The sequence below is a fragment of the Microtus oregoni genome, unplaced genomic scaffold (assembly GCF_018167655.1).
Source record: "Microtus oregoni isolate MIOR12 unplaced genomic scaffold, Mior012 000001F_ref0000356, whole genome shotgun sequence".
Lineage (NCBI taxonomy): Eukaryota > Metazoa > Chordata > Mammalia > Rodentia > Cricetidae > Microtus > Microtus oregoni.
In genome coordinates, this window is record NW_024543060.1 from 87759241 (window position 1) to 87777138 (window position 17898).

Here is a 17898-nt window from a genome sequence, read left to right on the forward strand (position 1 = left end):
GAGAAGTTTGGGTCTTTTTTTCCCCCTCTAACATCTGTGATCCGGTGGATATATACACAACACAATCAGAATCTAATTTAGGCCAGGGAGAAGTATTAGTCATTCTGGTGTGGCGTCTCTCAGCAGCAGCAGCAGCAGCAGCGAGCATGCAAACACCGCTCACACGGAGCCAATTATCTGTCTGTTTCTTAAGGATTTCTGCACTCCCCAAGGGTTCACTCTATATTTTATCATCAAATCACCAAGAGACATGAGAACCTGTCGGGCTGGGACGCCACACCAAACCTCTCCTGCGAGGTACGTGTCTTGTCTCGGACCGGTTCTCTCAGGGTGGTCTCTGCCCGTCCTTCTTCACGTACTTCTTTTGATTTCTGCTTTTTCTTCCACGTGAAGCTTTCCCCCTTCACCATCTTTCACAGGGACAGCATGACATTAGCCACTCAAAGGAGGGAGGTCAGGCTGTGCCATTCAAAAAGTGGATGCCTACCGGTCCACACAGAATGTGCGTGGGGACTGAACCTGTAGGCTCATGCATGCTTAGCAACAGCTCTACGTTAAGCCACACCCCGAGCTTGGGAATGTTCTCAGTCTGCAGCAGCGGAGAGCAGCCACCATCTGTCTCAAACTTTTCACTCTCTGATTGTCCCCACGGTGTTTCTGTGTGGCTTTTCAAATTTGCAGATAGCATGCTTTGTCTTGCCGGTCTCATTCCGAATCCTCCATGCCTTCTCAGCGGGCTGGGAGAAGCGTTGGGGCTGTTGTTGTTTTTGGTACTCAGTGGGGTGGCCTAGAACTCAGTGAGGAGGGATGACGTGGGACGGCCTTCCAAGGCCATGGGGAAGAGACTCACCAACTAAGACCAACCAGGTTTTAGGTCAAGGCCATGGTCTTTGAACCAAGTGGGGCAACGCCTATGATCTCGAGGGGCTGGTTTGACAGAGGGTGGGTCAGTCTCTGAGCACCTAGCAAGTGGACATTTGATGCTGAGATACTGTCCCTTGCACAGCCAGGTCACACTCTTCCCTGAAGTACAGAGAGCTAAGCCGTGTTTGCCTCCGCGAATGAGTCAGCCGAGTAAATTAGCAGCACAGCAACAATAGTGGAGGAGGACAAGGAGGCAGCTCTGACCATCACTGCACAAAGAGGGCTGAGCCCTTGCCTCTGCCTACACTCGGCACACGTCACAAGTCCTTGTTGGCTTTCCCTCAGCACTGGCGGGGGTCGTGGAGGACTGATGGGCCTCCTGACGTCCTCAGTGTCAGGAGCGCATTGCCGTTCTTGGCTTTGTTCAGCCTTCCTGCGGAAAGTGTCTGTAGCAGACACTTGTGTTCGGGGGCTGGTGAGAATCTGAGCAAGCACGTAGGTGCAATTCCTTCACCATCAGCCTCAGACAAGTTCCTCCAAGTGAGAGCTGTGTAAGATGACAGCATCTTCACGTGGAAGCCAGGACCACTCATGTGAGCAGCTGGGATTTCCATGTGGTTACCGTGGGTTACGATGGGAAGCCAAAAGCTTATGCATGCTAAACAGATGTTTTGCCCTTTTAAATGACCGACTGGGAGACCAGACCATCCAACCCCCAACTGGCTTTGAACTTGTGACAGTCATCCTGCCTCAGCCTCTCCAGTGCTGGGATGGCAGGTGTCTTGCTTTTTTTTTCTTTTTCTTTTCTTTTTTTTTTTGGGGGGGGGGGGGACAGGGTTTCTCTGTGTAGCCCTGGTTGTCCTTGAACTCTCTCCGTAGACCAGGCTGCCCTCAGACTCAGAGATCTACCTGCCTCTGCCTCCTGAGTGCTGGGATTAAAGTTGTGTGCCTCCACTGACCCCCATCTTTTAAAGGATGATTTAGAATGTTCTTTTGTGATTCAGTGAAGAATTAGCTATTGTTACCTTTCTGTCTTTCCTGTGGCCTTGATGTTTGAAATATGGATGCTGGATGAGAAAGAGGGGCTGTAGGCACTGAGACCTTCACTGTCTCAACTGTACCAGACCCAGCAGGGAACGGGTGCTGTCAGGGAGGACCTGAGGACATGCGTTTACTCCGTCCTCCCTCCCCCCACCCCTCGCCTCTTCCCAGGGGTGGAACCCAGGGCCCTGGGCAGGCAGATGCTGTACATGGAGCCACACCCTCAATACAATGTTCCAATGTATTTTTTTGCAGGATCATTCTGCCTGCTTCTCCTGTGTCATCCCCACGATGGACAATGGAAAGAGAATTTTTTTTTTCTTTATGAGAGCTGGACACTGTTAGGACAAAATAGAAAGCCATATTGTAGTAGGACTTAATTATACATTAAGGATATTCATTATATGAATAGGTTAATTACCATGAGTAATGTAAAGACAGTTTTATTGTTATACAGACTGGGAGGAGTCTTGTAGCCTCTGCCCGGGCAGCATTTGCTTTGGGAGTTAGGACTGTGTGACGTCTGACCACCCTGAGGCCACTATGCCTGGATGCTGAGTGGACCAGGGGAAGGTGCCACCTGATAAGGAGCAGGGCCGGATCAATCCAGGCACCACACAGTTCCCAGCCGAGCCCCTAGGTATAGGACTTGAGGTGCCATTCGGCACACAGGACATGGGGGAACCCCAGGGCCTAGGCAGATCATAAGCTGAGCAATAACTGTAACCATTCGAGCTGGCCCAACCAAGACCCCAGATACTGGGGAGCAAAGAGCAGAACCTGGGGGTCCAGCCTGAATCGTGGAATTAACAGCATCGCAAAAGGCTAATGAAGCAGGTGTTGTTTTCTGCCCCCAGCTCATGTGGTGCTCATTACACCACCTATAACGAAACAGCATAAATAGCGGAGGCTGGCTGAGCCTTCCCTGGCTCCGCAGTGTGGAAAGTGGAGCCTCCAGCCTCTGAGCTGTGGTGGACAGTGCTTGGCATGGGAGCCCCAGGCTGGATTCATCCCACCCCAGCCCTGGCTACCAGGAAGTGGCAGTCGAGGGTCCAGCCCTGTCAAATGTCACAGTTATTCTTTCAAACAGGCTTCGGACCTTTGGAGTCAGCATGACCGGGCTCTCCTCATCTTGGGTTATTGCCCCCTGTGGGTATTCACAGGAATTCATTTAGGTTTATATTCGTTACTTCCCAACTCACAGGCTGCCTGGTTGCGACCCAGGCTCCTCCCTGCATTGTGTGGCTTATGCAAGGACAGTCACCTGGGGCTGAGGATGCGGCTCAGTGGTAGGATGCTTATCCGGCATGTTCAAGGCTGTGGGCACAACCTCCAGTTTACCTGTCCACCATAGATCTCTAGAGACACATGGCAAGTGGCTTTCTTGTGTTTTCTGCCTTACGCAGACCAGTGAAACATGCATGGGCATGGCTGATTTGGTGTGATTGTAGGGGTAACTATTAGAAACAGCTTACCAAGACCTTCAGTTTTCTTATCTTACATAGCCACCTACCTTACTGGATCATATTGAGAGGCACTAACAACAGTATTGAACCCAATGACAATACAGACCAACATTTATTATTTACTGTGTGCCATGTACCATGCGAAGTGCTCTACATGAATTATATCGCTAAGGACAAAGACGGGGAGTCCCAATTCAATGCAGTAAAAGTGGGAGAATATATACAAAAATCTCACCTTCCCTTCCATTTCCTCTTCCCTAAGGATCTCTAGTCAATGAGGAACTTAAGGGGCCATCCTATCTCAAGGACGGAGTCTAATGGTACCTAACATATACAAACTTATTTCTCCTTTGCAAAGTGGAGATGTGGAGGTCACTGGCATTTACTGTGGACTCTTCCAGACAGCCAGAGGTGCAGTTTTAACATCATCAGGATATTTACTGAGCTTGTTGTGGGCATGCCCCTGCTCCCTGGCCTGTAGACACAACCAATAGTGTCCATAAGATGCTCATTCAGTGATGGAGGAGCCAATGGTTCCACCAAGCTTCTCAGCAACAAAGGGGGACCATGGAGAGATGAAGAGATGCACCCTGCACCCTAGTCCTGAGGCTGACCTGGCACGTCCTTCAGTTTGATTGTAGCAAATCTGCATCATAGACTGTGGGCTGTCTGCCCTCCCCCAGGAAAAGTCCTGGGCCCCAGGGAATGGAACATGTTAGTACATGCTCTCTAGGGATTCTCCACTTAGCCTGGCAATCTGTTAGGCTCAAGGATTCGATGACATTGTGTCTGAGAGCACTCATTACAATGTATAAAAATCTCACAAAGTGGGATTCTGGATAGTCATTTAAGAGGAAAATCGATGCCAGATGGGGGTGGCATACATCTTTATTCCCAGTACTTGGGAGGCAGAGGTAGGTGGATCTCTGTGAGTTTGAGGCCAGCATGATCTACAGAATGAGCTCCAGGACAGCCAGGGCTACACTGAGAAACCCTGTCTGGAAAAAAAAAGAAAAGATGAAAATAGAGTCATTGGAAAGAGCTGGTTAATAGGCCAAGCAAAAGTTAGACATGTTGGTGCACACCTGTAATCCTGAGTGCTCAGGAAGCGGGGGCATGAACATCCCGAGTTCCAGGACAGCCTGGCCTATATAGTGGGATCCTCTCTTTAGAAATATGTAGAAATATATGCATAAAACCCAGGTTTATCTTGGAGCATTAACATTAGCGATCATGACTGTTGAGCTTGTGAATGACCTCCCTCTCCCACTCTCTCTCCTCTGTCCTTGTCCTTTCCTCTTCTCCGTCTGCAAGGGCTGAGGATCAAACTTAGGGCCTCGCATCTGCCAGGCAAGCACTCTATCGCTGAACTAAACCCCCACTGTGGTTGACTTTTCTTAAACATCTTTTTGTGTTCTGAACTTCATCTAAACGAAGATGAGTAATTTTTCAATTGTGACATTTTTCTAGTTTGATGCTCGCGCTCATCCTATTCATTCTTCATGTTTCCCCGTGGGCATTCCCTGCCTCTCCTTCCTTCTTTGGCTGGGAGGACTGGGAACGATTTTCCAGCACGGTCCAGGACGCATGTGCAGGTGTTAGACTGGCTTACGTCCATGGACCAGCAGGCTGGCCATCTATTTGGTCATGAATCTTGTCTAGAGGCTTCAGTTCTCACATTGGATTTGAATTCTAACATCTGTTCGGTTGAATTTTAAAATACCTAGTGCTTTCTCTAGTCAGAAACCTCCAAGACTCCTCTTTAGGTACCAAAGAGTCAAATCATCTATGGTCTAACTTCTGTCAAGCCCCACTACAAAAATGTCCTACTGGGGACCTTCACCCGTGGACACTCTCAGTCTGCCCTCACCATTGTGTGGGGTTGGAGCTTAGCATCAAGTCTGATCACTGATGAGCTAGGACTGAACTGTATTTCCTCCATGTCAATGGAGCCTCCTCCTCATCTAGAACTTCTCAGCAATTGCCACAGGACTGTGTTGTGTCCCAGGGACCAGGCTCTGGACCAGAGGTTCTCAACCTATGGATCTGACCCCTTTGGAGTTGAAGGATCCTTCCACAGAGGTCACATATCAGATATCCTGCATATCAGATATTTACATTACAATTCATAGGGGTAGCAAAATTACAATCATGAACTAGCAACAAAAATAATTTTATGGTTGGTGGGGGGGTCACCACAACATGGGGAACTGTATTAAAGGTCACGTTGTTAGAAAGTTTGAGAACCACTACTCTGGACTGTCTTATATATCTTATATAGAATAAATTATCACCTCCCTTTCATATATGAAGAATAACTCAGGACCAATGACTTGATAAAATTGGCCAGGTTTACACGTTTATCAAGTGGCAGCGTCAAATTCAAATCAAGAATGACTTCTGGCCAGCCAGTGTTTTGTGTAACTTGGATGTCCTGCTCCATGTTCTTGCATGAGTCTGCTGGTGTCCTGACTCCCACATTTATTGTCCCCCCCCATCGTATAGCTACTAGTGGAGAATGGGTACGAAGGGAAAGATTCTTCATGGGGACCAGGAGAAGTATGTCTTTTCCGACTTCAGTCTTGTTTGTTTGTGAGGAGGGAGGTCTACGCTCCTTTTGGAGAAATCGTGTCGTTCACCTTGACCTCCAGAAGGTCAGAGGGCAATCTTTGGTTCAGCCATGATAACCACTGAGAGCTCTGTGCTGTCAATTGGTACTAGAACTGTGATGTTCCAGAACTTTGGCATGGCTTCTAGCCTAGTTCACATTTGTGTGTCCCTGTAGAGTATCTATTGATGGGGGCTCTTGAATCTTATATAGAATAAAGCATGAGGTGTGGCCATACACTCACTCAGTCATCACAGGGGTCACTTTGCTTAGCCCATCCCTGACAACGTGCTGATAAGGAATGCTGTCAGCATCCACACCATCAGGTAAACGTGACAAGGATGGAAGTGAGCTGCGGTGGGAAGGACCCCCCAGGGAAGGGCCCCTAGGCAGGCAGGGAAGCCACCCTTTAGTCACCGACCATTCAGACCTCACATCAGTACTAGAAAAACAGTGGCCACATTTTCACGACTGGAATCACAGAACAATGTGTTGGTGCCATAGCTCTGGGAGCCACAGACCTAGGCCTGGCTATTCCTTAACAGGAGCACTTCCTGAATCAGCACAAGGCTCCCTGCCACCGTGAAGAGGTTCAGAACTGACAGCAGGGATCAGAACTGTGTCTGCACCTGGCAGCAAGGGCAGAGAAACCCAAGTGTCACAACTAGCTTCAGGTCAGCTGTATCCGTGCGCTCCAGTGATAGAGGCCATAAGTACAATCCTCAGGTTTTCTGCATGGACTAAATACATCAGGGCTGAGCTCCTTATCACATTCACTGTAGAGACAGACTAAGAAGTGGGTGTGAGGGGCTGGATAGTTGGCTAGATAGTTAAGAGCACCTGTTGCTAAGGACCCAGGTTCTGTTCACAGCACCCACATGGAGGCATTACCACCTCCTCAGGCACACGTGGTGCACAGACCTACATGGAGGCAAACACTCATGTGCATAAAAATAATAAAAATAGGTCTAAAAACTGAAGAGGGTGAGATTCCAGTGGTCTTTAGGTTTCCTATCCTAGGAGTGCCTGGATTCTCAGGGAAGACACCGCCATCAGTCTTCTGCCCAGTTAGTTACTGACAGAGTCAATGAGTAAAAGATGGCAGGCACCCATAGGGACATGTGTACAGTGATAGTCACGCCAAACAGGAACACAGCATTCTAAGGCCCAATGGTTAGTGCTTCAAGGGGCAATGACCAAGGACTGGTGTCATCTCAGAAAATAATATTTCAGCTGGGCCTGGAGGTGCAGGCCTGCAGTCCTAGTTAATCAAGAGGCTGAGGCAGGGGGATTGCAGATGTAAGGCCTGCCTGGGCTAGAGAGTGAATTTAGGCCAGAGTAGGCAACCAGTGTGGCCCTGTTTCAAAGTAAAACGAAGCTGTGATGGAGACCCTGTCCAGCATGCATGAGTCCCTAGGGTCAATTCCTGATACCGTAAAACCCTTCATTTCAACAATCACCTCCTCAAAACTGTTCCAGAATGGCTGATCATGTTACTCAGCATGCACCCTTTGCTCGTCTGTCCTCTGTCCCCGATGAGTTACTGCTCATCTTTGTAGACACCCTCCAGCCACGCGCTCCTCAAGGCTCTCTCCGTGTCTCCTTGCCTTTCCTCCCAGGCTGAGTTTGGATCTCTTTCTTGTAGCCTCTCAGCCCTCGGGCATAATTCTGCCACTGTGTGGCGTTTGTCATGATTTCCCCTCTGTAGCTCTGACCCCCTGGTTGACTGAGTGCCTTGAGCAGTACCAGTCTCCTTCAGCTTTGCAAGTCTAGGGACTTAGTGTACGGTACCATTGGTCCCCAACGAGGAAGAGGAAGCTACAGTAAGTTCCTAAGATAAGGGAACTTGCATCTTAGGATCAAAATAAGTCCACGGTGGATGACTGGGCCATCCCTTCATGTTATCTTTTCTCCCACGGAAAGACACGGTGAACAAGTGCCGAGCAAATGCCAGTGGAAGGCATCTCAGTCTTGTCAGTATGGCTTCCGACAGAAGCTGTAGTTCTCTTTGCCTCCATGCTGCTTGAGTCCTTGTGTTTTAAGAGCTGGGATAACTTTTATCTGCAATTTGCTTCACTCACGTCCAGAGGCAAAAATAACTGAGAATATTCTGGGCATATTCACAGATCTCATTGACATCTTTACCTATAGTTAATCTTCCCAAGTACCACCTAGGAACGACCCCACTGGTTTATAGAAATACATGCCATTGCCTACTCGTGATCTTTGGTATTTAGAAAGAAGCAGAACACCTCCGACAAGAGGCATATCTGGACCAGGACTGACATATTAACTGGCCACCATTCAGAGGCCTTCTCCGGAGCTAATTTATGCTAACTGAATGAGAGGGGAAATTATTTCCCCATCCTAATTATAGTAGGAGTATACGTAGATGATGTCGGAGATGCAGAGACTGTGGAAGAAATTAGGTTCACCTGTAAAATCCCACCATTGGGTACAGCTACTGCTATATTCTGTTGTTTTCCTTTTATATTTGTATATACCCTCATGTACTTCATAAACTCCATGAATATTTATATATGTGAATTTAAATACCAAATCAGGGTAATATTTTATGTGCATTTTTATAAGTTGCTTTTCATGTAATGCTGTATCATGAACAGATTTTGCATGCCATTATACATTTTTCAAAGACAATACCCCGGAATGTGGCAGAGCATCCCACGGTATCTATTAAGGTTTAATGTCATGCTTCACCCCAAGCCTAGGTAGACACGGCATGCTCGCCGAGTCAGGACTCCCTTCCTGGTAACACTCCAGGCTTTCCACAGAGGCCTCACACAGCGGCGTGGGGTCAACTGTGCTCAAGGGTTCATTCGCCTTCTAAGGTTTCAGGCCAGTTTGAGCTCTCACATCACCATACAGGGTCAGGACCACTAGAATGGAAGGAGGCCCTCACGTCACTTGGCAAGGAAATGGGAGAGAGCGTTTTCAGATCTCTTCGTCTTCCTCTTCAACAGCTGAAGCACTTAGTGGACGCCGATAGTAAATTCCTTACTGGCTCACGAAGCCTTGGGAATGGGGCCCTCACCAAATTCAAGACCTCTAAAAGAGTCTTGCTGTTAAAAATATTTCTCAAATGGATGTGCCCATTTTCTTGAGTTAGTAAACTCAATACAGCCATTCCTCTGTGTTTGGACCAAACCGAGGATGCATAAGTGTCTTATTTCTGATAGGGTAGGATTTGACCTCACCTGTGAACACCTCCTACGCTCTATGCCGTCTCTAGATGACTTGAAATACTGAGCAAGTGTTCATCCTCTCCGAATCCATCCCCATGTGATATTGGTTAGGGGATAATAAGAAGAAAAATCAGTTGGTACATGTTATTGAGTACATAGTGCTTTTCAGAGCACTTTTGATCTGTGTCTGGTTAGACCCGTGGATACAGAGCTTGTGGAGTGGAAGGGCTGACAGCACACACAAATGCCTTTCTTTTTCTTTGTTTATTGCAGATGCCTGCCTAATGCTTCAGGCTCATCCTACTGAGTTGAATTAATGAGTTGTCATGTCTCCAAGCCTACCACATGTCCTCACAAAGTAAATGGACAGCTTCCAGCCAAGTATCCCTCCTCTGAGAGACCCCATCCCGCTGGGCACTGGGGCAACTTGAGGATGGCATGGGTGCAGTTTTAGTGCAATTACCTGTCTCTAACCCACGTAGATCCTGAGCTCTTAGAGAGACGACACCTGTAGATGGCTAACAATAGGCACACGATGAGCACAGGTGTGCATCTGTGTGCAATTTTACTTTCCCTCTCAGATGGGAGCTACAGAGCACTAAGCTTATGTGGAAAACCAAAACCCGAGACATAAATCCCAACTCAGGAACAGATGACAAGAATATCATACCACAACTGTCCCTCGCATTCTCTACATCCTTAGCAGCCATGCTTTATTGAAAATGAGAGTTGTAAAGACGATATGTGGTTTCTCATTGAAAGCATGGTTCTTCCCTAGGAGGTGTGAGCTCTGTCATTATCTCTGTGTGTGGCAGGTGCTTCCCCAGGAGGTGAGCACTGCTATTATCTCTGTGTGCAGTAGGTGCTTCCCCAGGAGGTGAGCTCTGCTATTATCTCTGTGTGCAGTAGGTGCTTCCCCAGGAGGTGAGCACTGCTATTATCTCTGTGTGCAGTAGGTGCTTCCCCAGGAGGTGAGCTCTGCTATTATCTCTGTGTGCAGTAGGTGCTTCCCCAGGAGGTGAGCACTGTTATTATCTCTGTGTGCAGTAGGTGCTTCCCCAGGAGGTGAGCTCTGCTATTATCTCTGTGTGCGGCAGGTGCTTCCCCAGGAGGTGAGCACCTCTATCATCTCTGTGTGTGGTAGGTGCTTCTCTAGGAGGTGAGCACTGTTATTATCTCAGTGCAGTAAGTGCTTTCCCAGGAGGTGAGCACCGCTATTATCCCTGTGTGTGGCAGGAGCTTCCCTAGGAGGTGAGCACCCGTGCATTAAATGCTTCCCCAGGAGGTGAGCACCGCTATTATCTCTGTGTGTGGTAGGTGCTTCCCTAGGAAGTGAGCACTGTTATTATCTCTGTGTGCAGTAGGTGCTTCCCCAGGAGGTGAGCACCTCTATCATCTCTGTGTGTGGTAGGTGCTTCCCTAGGAGGTGAGCACCTCTATCATCTCTGTGTGTGGTAGGTGCTTCCCTAGGAAGTGAGCACTGTTATTATCTCTGTGTGCAGTAGGTGCTTCCCCAGGAGGTGAGCACCGCTATTATCTCTGTGTGTGGTAGGTGCTTCCCTAGGAAGTGAGCACTGTTATTATCTCTGTGTGCAGTAGGTGCTTCCCCAGGAGGTGAGCACCTCTATCATCTCTGTGTGTGGTAGGTGCTTCCCTAGGAGGTGAGCACCTCTATCATCTCTGTGTGTGGTAGGTGCTTCCCTAGGAAGTGAGCACTGTTATTATCTCTGTGTGCAGTAGGTGCTTCCCCAGGAGGTGAGCACCTCTATCATCTCTGTGTGTGGTAGGTGCTTCCCTAGGAGGTGAGCACCTCTATCATCTCTGTGTGTGGTAGGTGCTTCCCTAGGAGGTGAGCACTGTTATTATTGCTCTGTGCAGTAGGTGCTTCCCCAGGAGGTGAGCTCTGCTATTATCTCTGTGTGTAGTAGGTGCTTTCCCAGGAGGTGAGCTCTCTCATTATCTCTGTGTTACAGAAGAGGAAACCAAGGGCAAGTGGTATTATTGATCAAACTATGGCAGAATGAACCCACCTTGGACTTAATACTAGGCTGACTGCAGGGATCACACCCCTAAATGTGACTGTTACCATAGTTATTTTGGAGGGCTGTCTAAATACAACCCATTGTCTATTTTAATGATTCTGCATGTGTAGGGAAACCTGCATCTTGATGCATTATGTGTGGACTCTTTTCTATGTCTGTTTTCCAAGCAGTACACTATGGGAAGCATTTACATAGCACTGACAGTGAATGATCATATAAAGTATGCATAATATTGCATATGTAAATGACATAGGCAAATACTATGTCATTTCATAGAAGAGACTTGAATGTCAGTGGCTCTGTGAATTCTTTAGATTTAGAACTAACCCTCCTTGGATACAGATGGATGGTTGCACATATATAAATGTAGTGAAGAAATCTGTGACAAAACTCAAAATGCCTGCTTTCTAACTGTCCAAAATGAGATTGATTTAATACATCATCCATTACTATGGAGGCCCCAAAATGTGAGCCTATTTCCACCTTGTCTGAAGGCCAGAGATTCAGCTTGCTCAAAGTTGTTGCCATTCCTCCCCGACCAAAGGTCAGAGAGTTGGAACTTCTATTCCTTCAAGGTTATTGTGTTTCTACCTCAAAGGTCCCACCTAGATTTAGATCAGAGAGTTCTGCTTGATCAAGGTTATTGTCAACAGACGTGGCTAACGTCCAGACTTTGTATTTCAGGAAGAAAAGTGGATCTAGTTCTACCCCAAACAATAGTCAAAGGATCCAACTAAGTCCCCGCTCCCCTAAGGAGATAACAATGGATTCCACCCCAGGAGTGGTTTGCCTACAGAATGTTTTGGTCTAGGGTTTGAGTATGATTTGTCTGGTTCTGGCAACAGAATATTTAACTAAGAGCGTAGGCTGCAACCTTCAACTGGTCTGTTCATTTCCTTGTATCATGGTAATGCAGTTTTTTTAAATCTTATTCCTACCCTTTGGGGTCGGGGTATTTTAAGAAAGTGGACATTAAACACGGGTGGATTTCAGTATTCACTGGTGCTATCCCATGTTTCTGTTTTATTATTTTCACTCACATCTTCGTTCTCTTTACTCTTTTTCTAATCCCTGTGCCCCTACCCTGGTAAGTGGTACCCTTGTTGAAGCTGGTCTCCGATATGTTACAGAAAGGATGAGGGGAAAGGATATTAATCTCTGCATATCTATGGTTGATACAGCTTTATGGTATGCTGCCGTGTGCCAAGGTGAACCCTCACTCCTGAAGTTGTTTTATCAGAGCACCAACCAAGGCAACTAACCCGAGACCCCCATTTTGTTCTTGTCTATTCTTTTTACTTTTCACCCCCCTGCCGTTTGAGAAATAGTAAATTTAGTGTCGATGGAAACAGGCAACACGTTATATGTATCGTCCCACATACCATCCCCCAACCCAGAAGTGCCACTGCTGTGGAAGGAACGCTCTCCAAAAGTGGCCCCTGGACCAGGTGAGCTTGGGAGACAGCACACTGTCCTCCTCCATCCTGCATGCATCCAGGGCACCAAGTGTCCCCTAGGACACGAGCTCGGAAATTCAGTCTATCTTTCTTGGGAAGGCCTTGCGCTTTCTTCTCAGGCCACAGGACTTCTAGGGGAAACTGTTCCGGGACATTTCACAAACAGGAAGCTTCCTGTTCATCACCATCACCGAGGCTTATTCTGAGAGCAGATAAACGCGTGGGACGTGATGTCAGTATGAAAAAGTACCCTGCCTGAGAAAGGTCTATGAGAAGCCGATAACCGGATACTTAGAACAACAAGGCCACCACAAAGCCCCACCCATCCATCCCACCTGGGGGGCTGAACATGCACTTGAACTTCAGAAGGGATCTGTTACTTTATTTTGTCATCACTGGTAACCCAGAGGATGGCTCAAATGGATTGTAAGGCCTTAAGATTGGACTGGGAATTGCCCTATATAAAGAACTGCTCAGGTCCAGGTCAAGGCGGGTGGTCTTTGTCATGATTTTGGAAGTTCGACAAACTGCGTGCACTTAGCGAGGATTAAAGCACCAGATTTGGGTAAAACGAAAATCCTTTGGAGCATACTCAAGAACTGCAAGCCCGTGAGTGTCCACGCTAAGCCAGACATCTGGATGAAGGATAAATGCTACAGCGGTTTGCCACACGTCCTCTGAATTCATCAAGACATGATCCGAAAACTAAACAGCTGCGGTTCGATTTTTCTCCCCTGCCCCTCCTGAATATTATGGAGGTGAACAAATTTATCATGCCTAATACTTAGAAATGGTACCTAGAGCAACCTGCAGAGCTAACAAAGGGACAGGAGGCGGGAGATCTTGCTGTATTTTTGGGACTAGAAGAAGGAAGGGATTTCTCTAATCTGAAAACTGGAAGTTGAGAGTTGAGTCTCAACAGTTGAGGTATAAGGAAAAATACAGAGTTCTAACTTGAACGAGAGACTGAAAACACAGGAAACTCAAGAAAGCCCAGCCTGTTAAAATACTTCTTATTTGGCTTTCTGGGTGATCGCCTTGAAAAATCCCATTTGAAGATCTAATCTCTAGGGGCTCCAGGGTGTTATGGGATTGGGAGACAGAGCTTTTAGGAAGATGGCTGAGTTAAAATAGGTCATTAGTGTGGGCTCTCATCTAGTCTAACTGGCGCCCTCAAAAGAGAGAATTTGTAGGCAGGCATCTCTGTGGATGGAAGAACACAGAGAGGACTTCACGAGAAGACTGACTGTTCACACACTGGAGGGGAGAGAACTTAGAAGAAACCATGCTTACTGTAACCTTGGTCCCGCACTACAGCTGCCAGAAACACAGGCAATCAATTCCTATTGGTTAAACTATGGAGTCTGTGGTGTTTTGTCACAGCGGCACGAGCAAACCAGTGCATACATCTATGGAGCATGTATCCAGAGCAGGCGGGGACTCACCACATCGAAGGCAGTAAACACGTGGCAGTAGTGGTGGTTGGACTTCAAATCTTTCGTGATATAAGCGAACGTTGAGAGGTCTTCTGGGTCCTGGGCGGCGCAGGAGATATTACGAATTTCATGCTCAGCAATTATGTTCTAGAAGAAACGACACAAACCATCACCGTTTTCCTTGGAGAAACTGCATGCTTTAGAATCAGCACGGTAATTCTGGGAACCCAGATGCTTTTCTTTTTCTCTAGGATGTTCTAGGCCAGCAGTATTCAGAGTGATTCAGTGTGTCCATCCATGGGCAGATGTACACCAGGTCTGGAAGGAATGTTTGCATTTAATAATAATAATAATAATAACAACAACAACAATAATAGTAGTAATAATAATGATAATAGTAATAATAATAATCCTAAAATCATCATATCCTGGATGAGCCCTTGCCAGACACTGTGTACTGAAGCAGTCTGGGGGACAGACAATTAGAAAATGAAACAAAACAGTAATTGCTAAACATGTCGCCATATCTCTTCCCCACATCCTGCTGTAGACAGGCAATCTTGCCTACTGCCAACGGAAGCGGTCATCTGCCACTTGCATGTGTGAGGGGAGCTGTGGGTGCAGGAGGCTGTCCAAATCCTTCACGGCTGTGTGTGTCCTCTGTTCCTCCCCACCCCTTCCTTCTTAGGCGCTGGGACGGAACCCGGGACCTGGATCATGTTGGAGACGTGCTCTACCTTTGGTTCTATGCCAACCTCTCCACTCCCAAAGCAAGGGCCCGGTCAGAACAAAGCAGGTGGGGAAGCCCCAGAGTGTGCTCTCTGTCTTTCTGTCTCTCTCTGTGCAAGGTTTTCAGAAGGCTGAGAGTGCATGGCCAAGGGAAACACTACAGTGTGATAGTCAGGCTGCGGTGCCTTGCTGGATGCAAGGACCTATGAATAGGATAGCTCTGTGCTCACTAGACCCACCACAGAATAGTGGTGTATGCGTGCATGTGTGTGTACGTGTGTGCATGTGTGTACGTGTGTGTGTGTGGCTGTCACTTTCTTACAGGTGAGGAAACTGGGCCTTCAGGGCCTCACGCAGGGCAGGTGTGAGGTCTGGGTTTTTGGGGGTGCTGACCCTCTTGAGGACACTGCCACGTTTTACATCCCCCCTCCTCGCCTCTGGGAATAACTGGTGGGAGGAACGGGTCAGTACCATTGTCCTGAAGCACAGATAGCCAGAGAGCAACATCTTTGCTGCAAAACCTGCTGGGAGCTTCTCTTGATACACAGATGTATTTAAAAAGCCCTACAATGGTACAATCCTTTTTATCTTACAATTTCTCATGTCTTTTGCAGTTGTCATAGATATAAAAACCCCAATGCTTCAGTTACCCTAATTACTTTTTAATTGCGTATTTTAAAGAACCCGTTGGCAATACAATGTTCCACGTCTACTCATCAATGCTGAAAAACACTGACAAAATGTCCTTCCCTGCCAGCGCCCTCCGCGAGTACTTCATGTCCCTCACTCTACCAAGCTCTGTGGTTGGGAAGCAATTACAGAATTAACACATAAGAGAAAATTAAATTAAGACATTCTTCACTGTGGCCTTGAATGCTGACACTGTGTGCAGCTGCTCTGTCAAAAAAATAACTCAAATTGAAACTGGAAACAACAAACAAGCAACATTGTACCGCTAGATAGCTTTGACATAGGAAGCCAGGGTCCTCTTCCTGCACTCAGGTACCGAATCAGGAACCCATGGGTCTTTAGAAGGAATTTTAAGGTCTTTGTAGTCTTTGAAGGTACCACAGAGAGTCTTGGCCCTCACTGGATTGCTGCTGGACTTCAAAAGTCTGGACTCAGCATTGGCTTCAGCTGCCGTGGTGGGGACTGCTGTCAGCTGGACAAAAGCTACCTTCATGTGGGAGAAGGGTTTCTGGGCCTGCTCGAGGGGGGCTATCTTATGTCATCGAGGTGGGGAGGCCTGGCCACTGCGGGGAGCACCATTTTATGGGCCCACTTCTAGACTGACTGAGAAGCAGAGAGACAGCTGAATGAAACAGTTGCTTCTCTCTGCTTTTCCACTGTGGATGCTATGTGATCAGCGCGCTTAGCCCCTGCCTGCTGTGGCATCTCTGCGACCATGGGTGATGATACCTGAGCTGTGAGCCAGGGCAAACCCTCCATCCCTTCAGTCTTTTCCCATCATGTATTTTGTCATAGCCATGTGTAAAGTAACCCAAATACCTGCCCAGGAGCTACATCGAGCTGGCGAGTACCGGCTCCAGCTTTCAGTTGGCATTTGTGTCCTCGAGGACATTGTCAGCGTCGGGGAGATGTTACATTAACGAGTGCCCCGCGAGGGTTGCAGTGCTGCATTTCCCAGCTCGTGACCATTCACTGCGACCATGCTGTGGTCCCCGACAAAACTATGAAGCAGCTAAGTTGGGTCTCCAGTGCTCTGCCCTCCTGCCTTCTGAATCCTTCCCAGGATTTTTTTTTTTTTTGAAGGTCTTTTCTTTCTTATCCCCAAGAGCCCAGGAGTGGCAGAGAGAACTGAGTCATTATCACTGAAGCTCACCCCCAGGGGCAGGGGCAGGGGCAGCTTTAATGTTCCTTTGAGGCACCTGCGATGCTTGTGTTATACAAACGTCATCGTTCCTCTCTACTAAAAATGTCTCAGCTAGGAGGAAAGCCATACCATGAAGACGGTCTATCCTCAGGCGGGAATATACTCGCAGAGCTTTGTGAGAGATCCCTGGTAGAGCCTGGTGAGGACTGGGATGTCTGAGGAGAGATGTCGCCTCCCTCATCACCTTTGGGAACGCGAGGCCAGGTCTCTCTCTGTGGAATGGCTCCGAGGCCAAGGGCTCTGCAGCTGCAGGCATTATGGAAACTGGATCTCTGGCTCTTCAGTCAGGCTTCGGTTGTGGGTGCTCCGCAGATGAGATAGCTCAGTGGAAGACCAGCCTCTGTGTGTTAGCTTCCGTTCCTAGGGAGGTTTGTTCCAGGGAAGGCTCACCAGAAGAACTGGGGAGGAGCTCACCTACTCTCCTTTGGATAGAGTTTGGCCGCTTAATGCTTTTCAACTTCTGCTCGACCCTCACCTTTCACTATCTGGAGAAACAGCTATGGGTGTGTCTGGCTGTCGTGTGCGGCACAGAACTGTTTGGCCCGGCCACTTAATATGACGGTTCAAAGATGGGTGTGGCTTAAGGATCTACCTCTCATCATATTCTTTAGTCTTCACCCTACCACAGAAAGTCTCCCTTGACCGCTTCCTTAGGCCAGACTCTTTCCCATCAAGGGTCTGAAGTGCGCCCTCTAGAGAAGGACCAGGATGGAGGCAGCGCTCTGAGAGGCTGTTAACGGAGGATGCCCTGTGGGGTGATGGAAGCTGAAGACTGTAGTACCTACCAACTGTGGTCTCTCGGGACTCCCAGCTGCTTGTGAGAAGCATGTGCTATGAGCACTTATTGCCATGTTGGAGGTTGCCATTCGAAGAAAAAAACAATACTCAGAAAATAAAATGAAAAGGATTCCAATCCTACACTCCTCCTAGTGCAGTCACTGGGAAGGCTAGGGAGAGAGGCACCATAGGAGGGTAAATATGACCCAAGTCTCTGTCATTCCTGGACATTGGAACTGGGTCACCTCTAAGACCCTGCTAATCTCAAGAAAGGCCAATAACCAAACAGCTGGAGTCCTGGCGGCCAGGTTCCTGCAGGGGCTGATTCTGGGCTGCTGAGCTACAGAAGCAGATATAATTTCCCTCCAACATCGTAGGACT

General features: G+C 47.9%; 1 protein-coding gene across 28 annotated transcripts in view; it reads right to left on the reverse strand.

Annotated features, from left to right (window-relative positions):
• The window catches only part of Anks1b (ankyrin repeat and sterile alpha motif domain containing 1B), an 861781-nt gene that overhangs the window by 5483 nt on the left and 838400 nt on the right, over positions 1-17898 (reverse strand). For all 28 annotated transcript variants that reach the window (XR_005975765.1, XM_041666272.1, XM_041666261.1 and 25 more), the window contains one exon: positions 14127-14264. Coding sequence is in view for 27 of the 28 variants with exons in the window: in XM_041666272.1 (XP_041522206.1) it covers positions 14127-14264 (138 nt within the window). In the remaining variant the exon portion in view is untranslated. The remainder of the gene's footprint in view (positions 1-14126; positions 14265-17898) is intronic.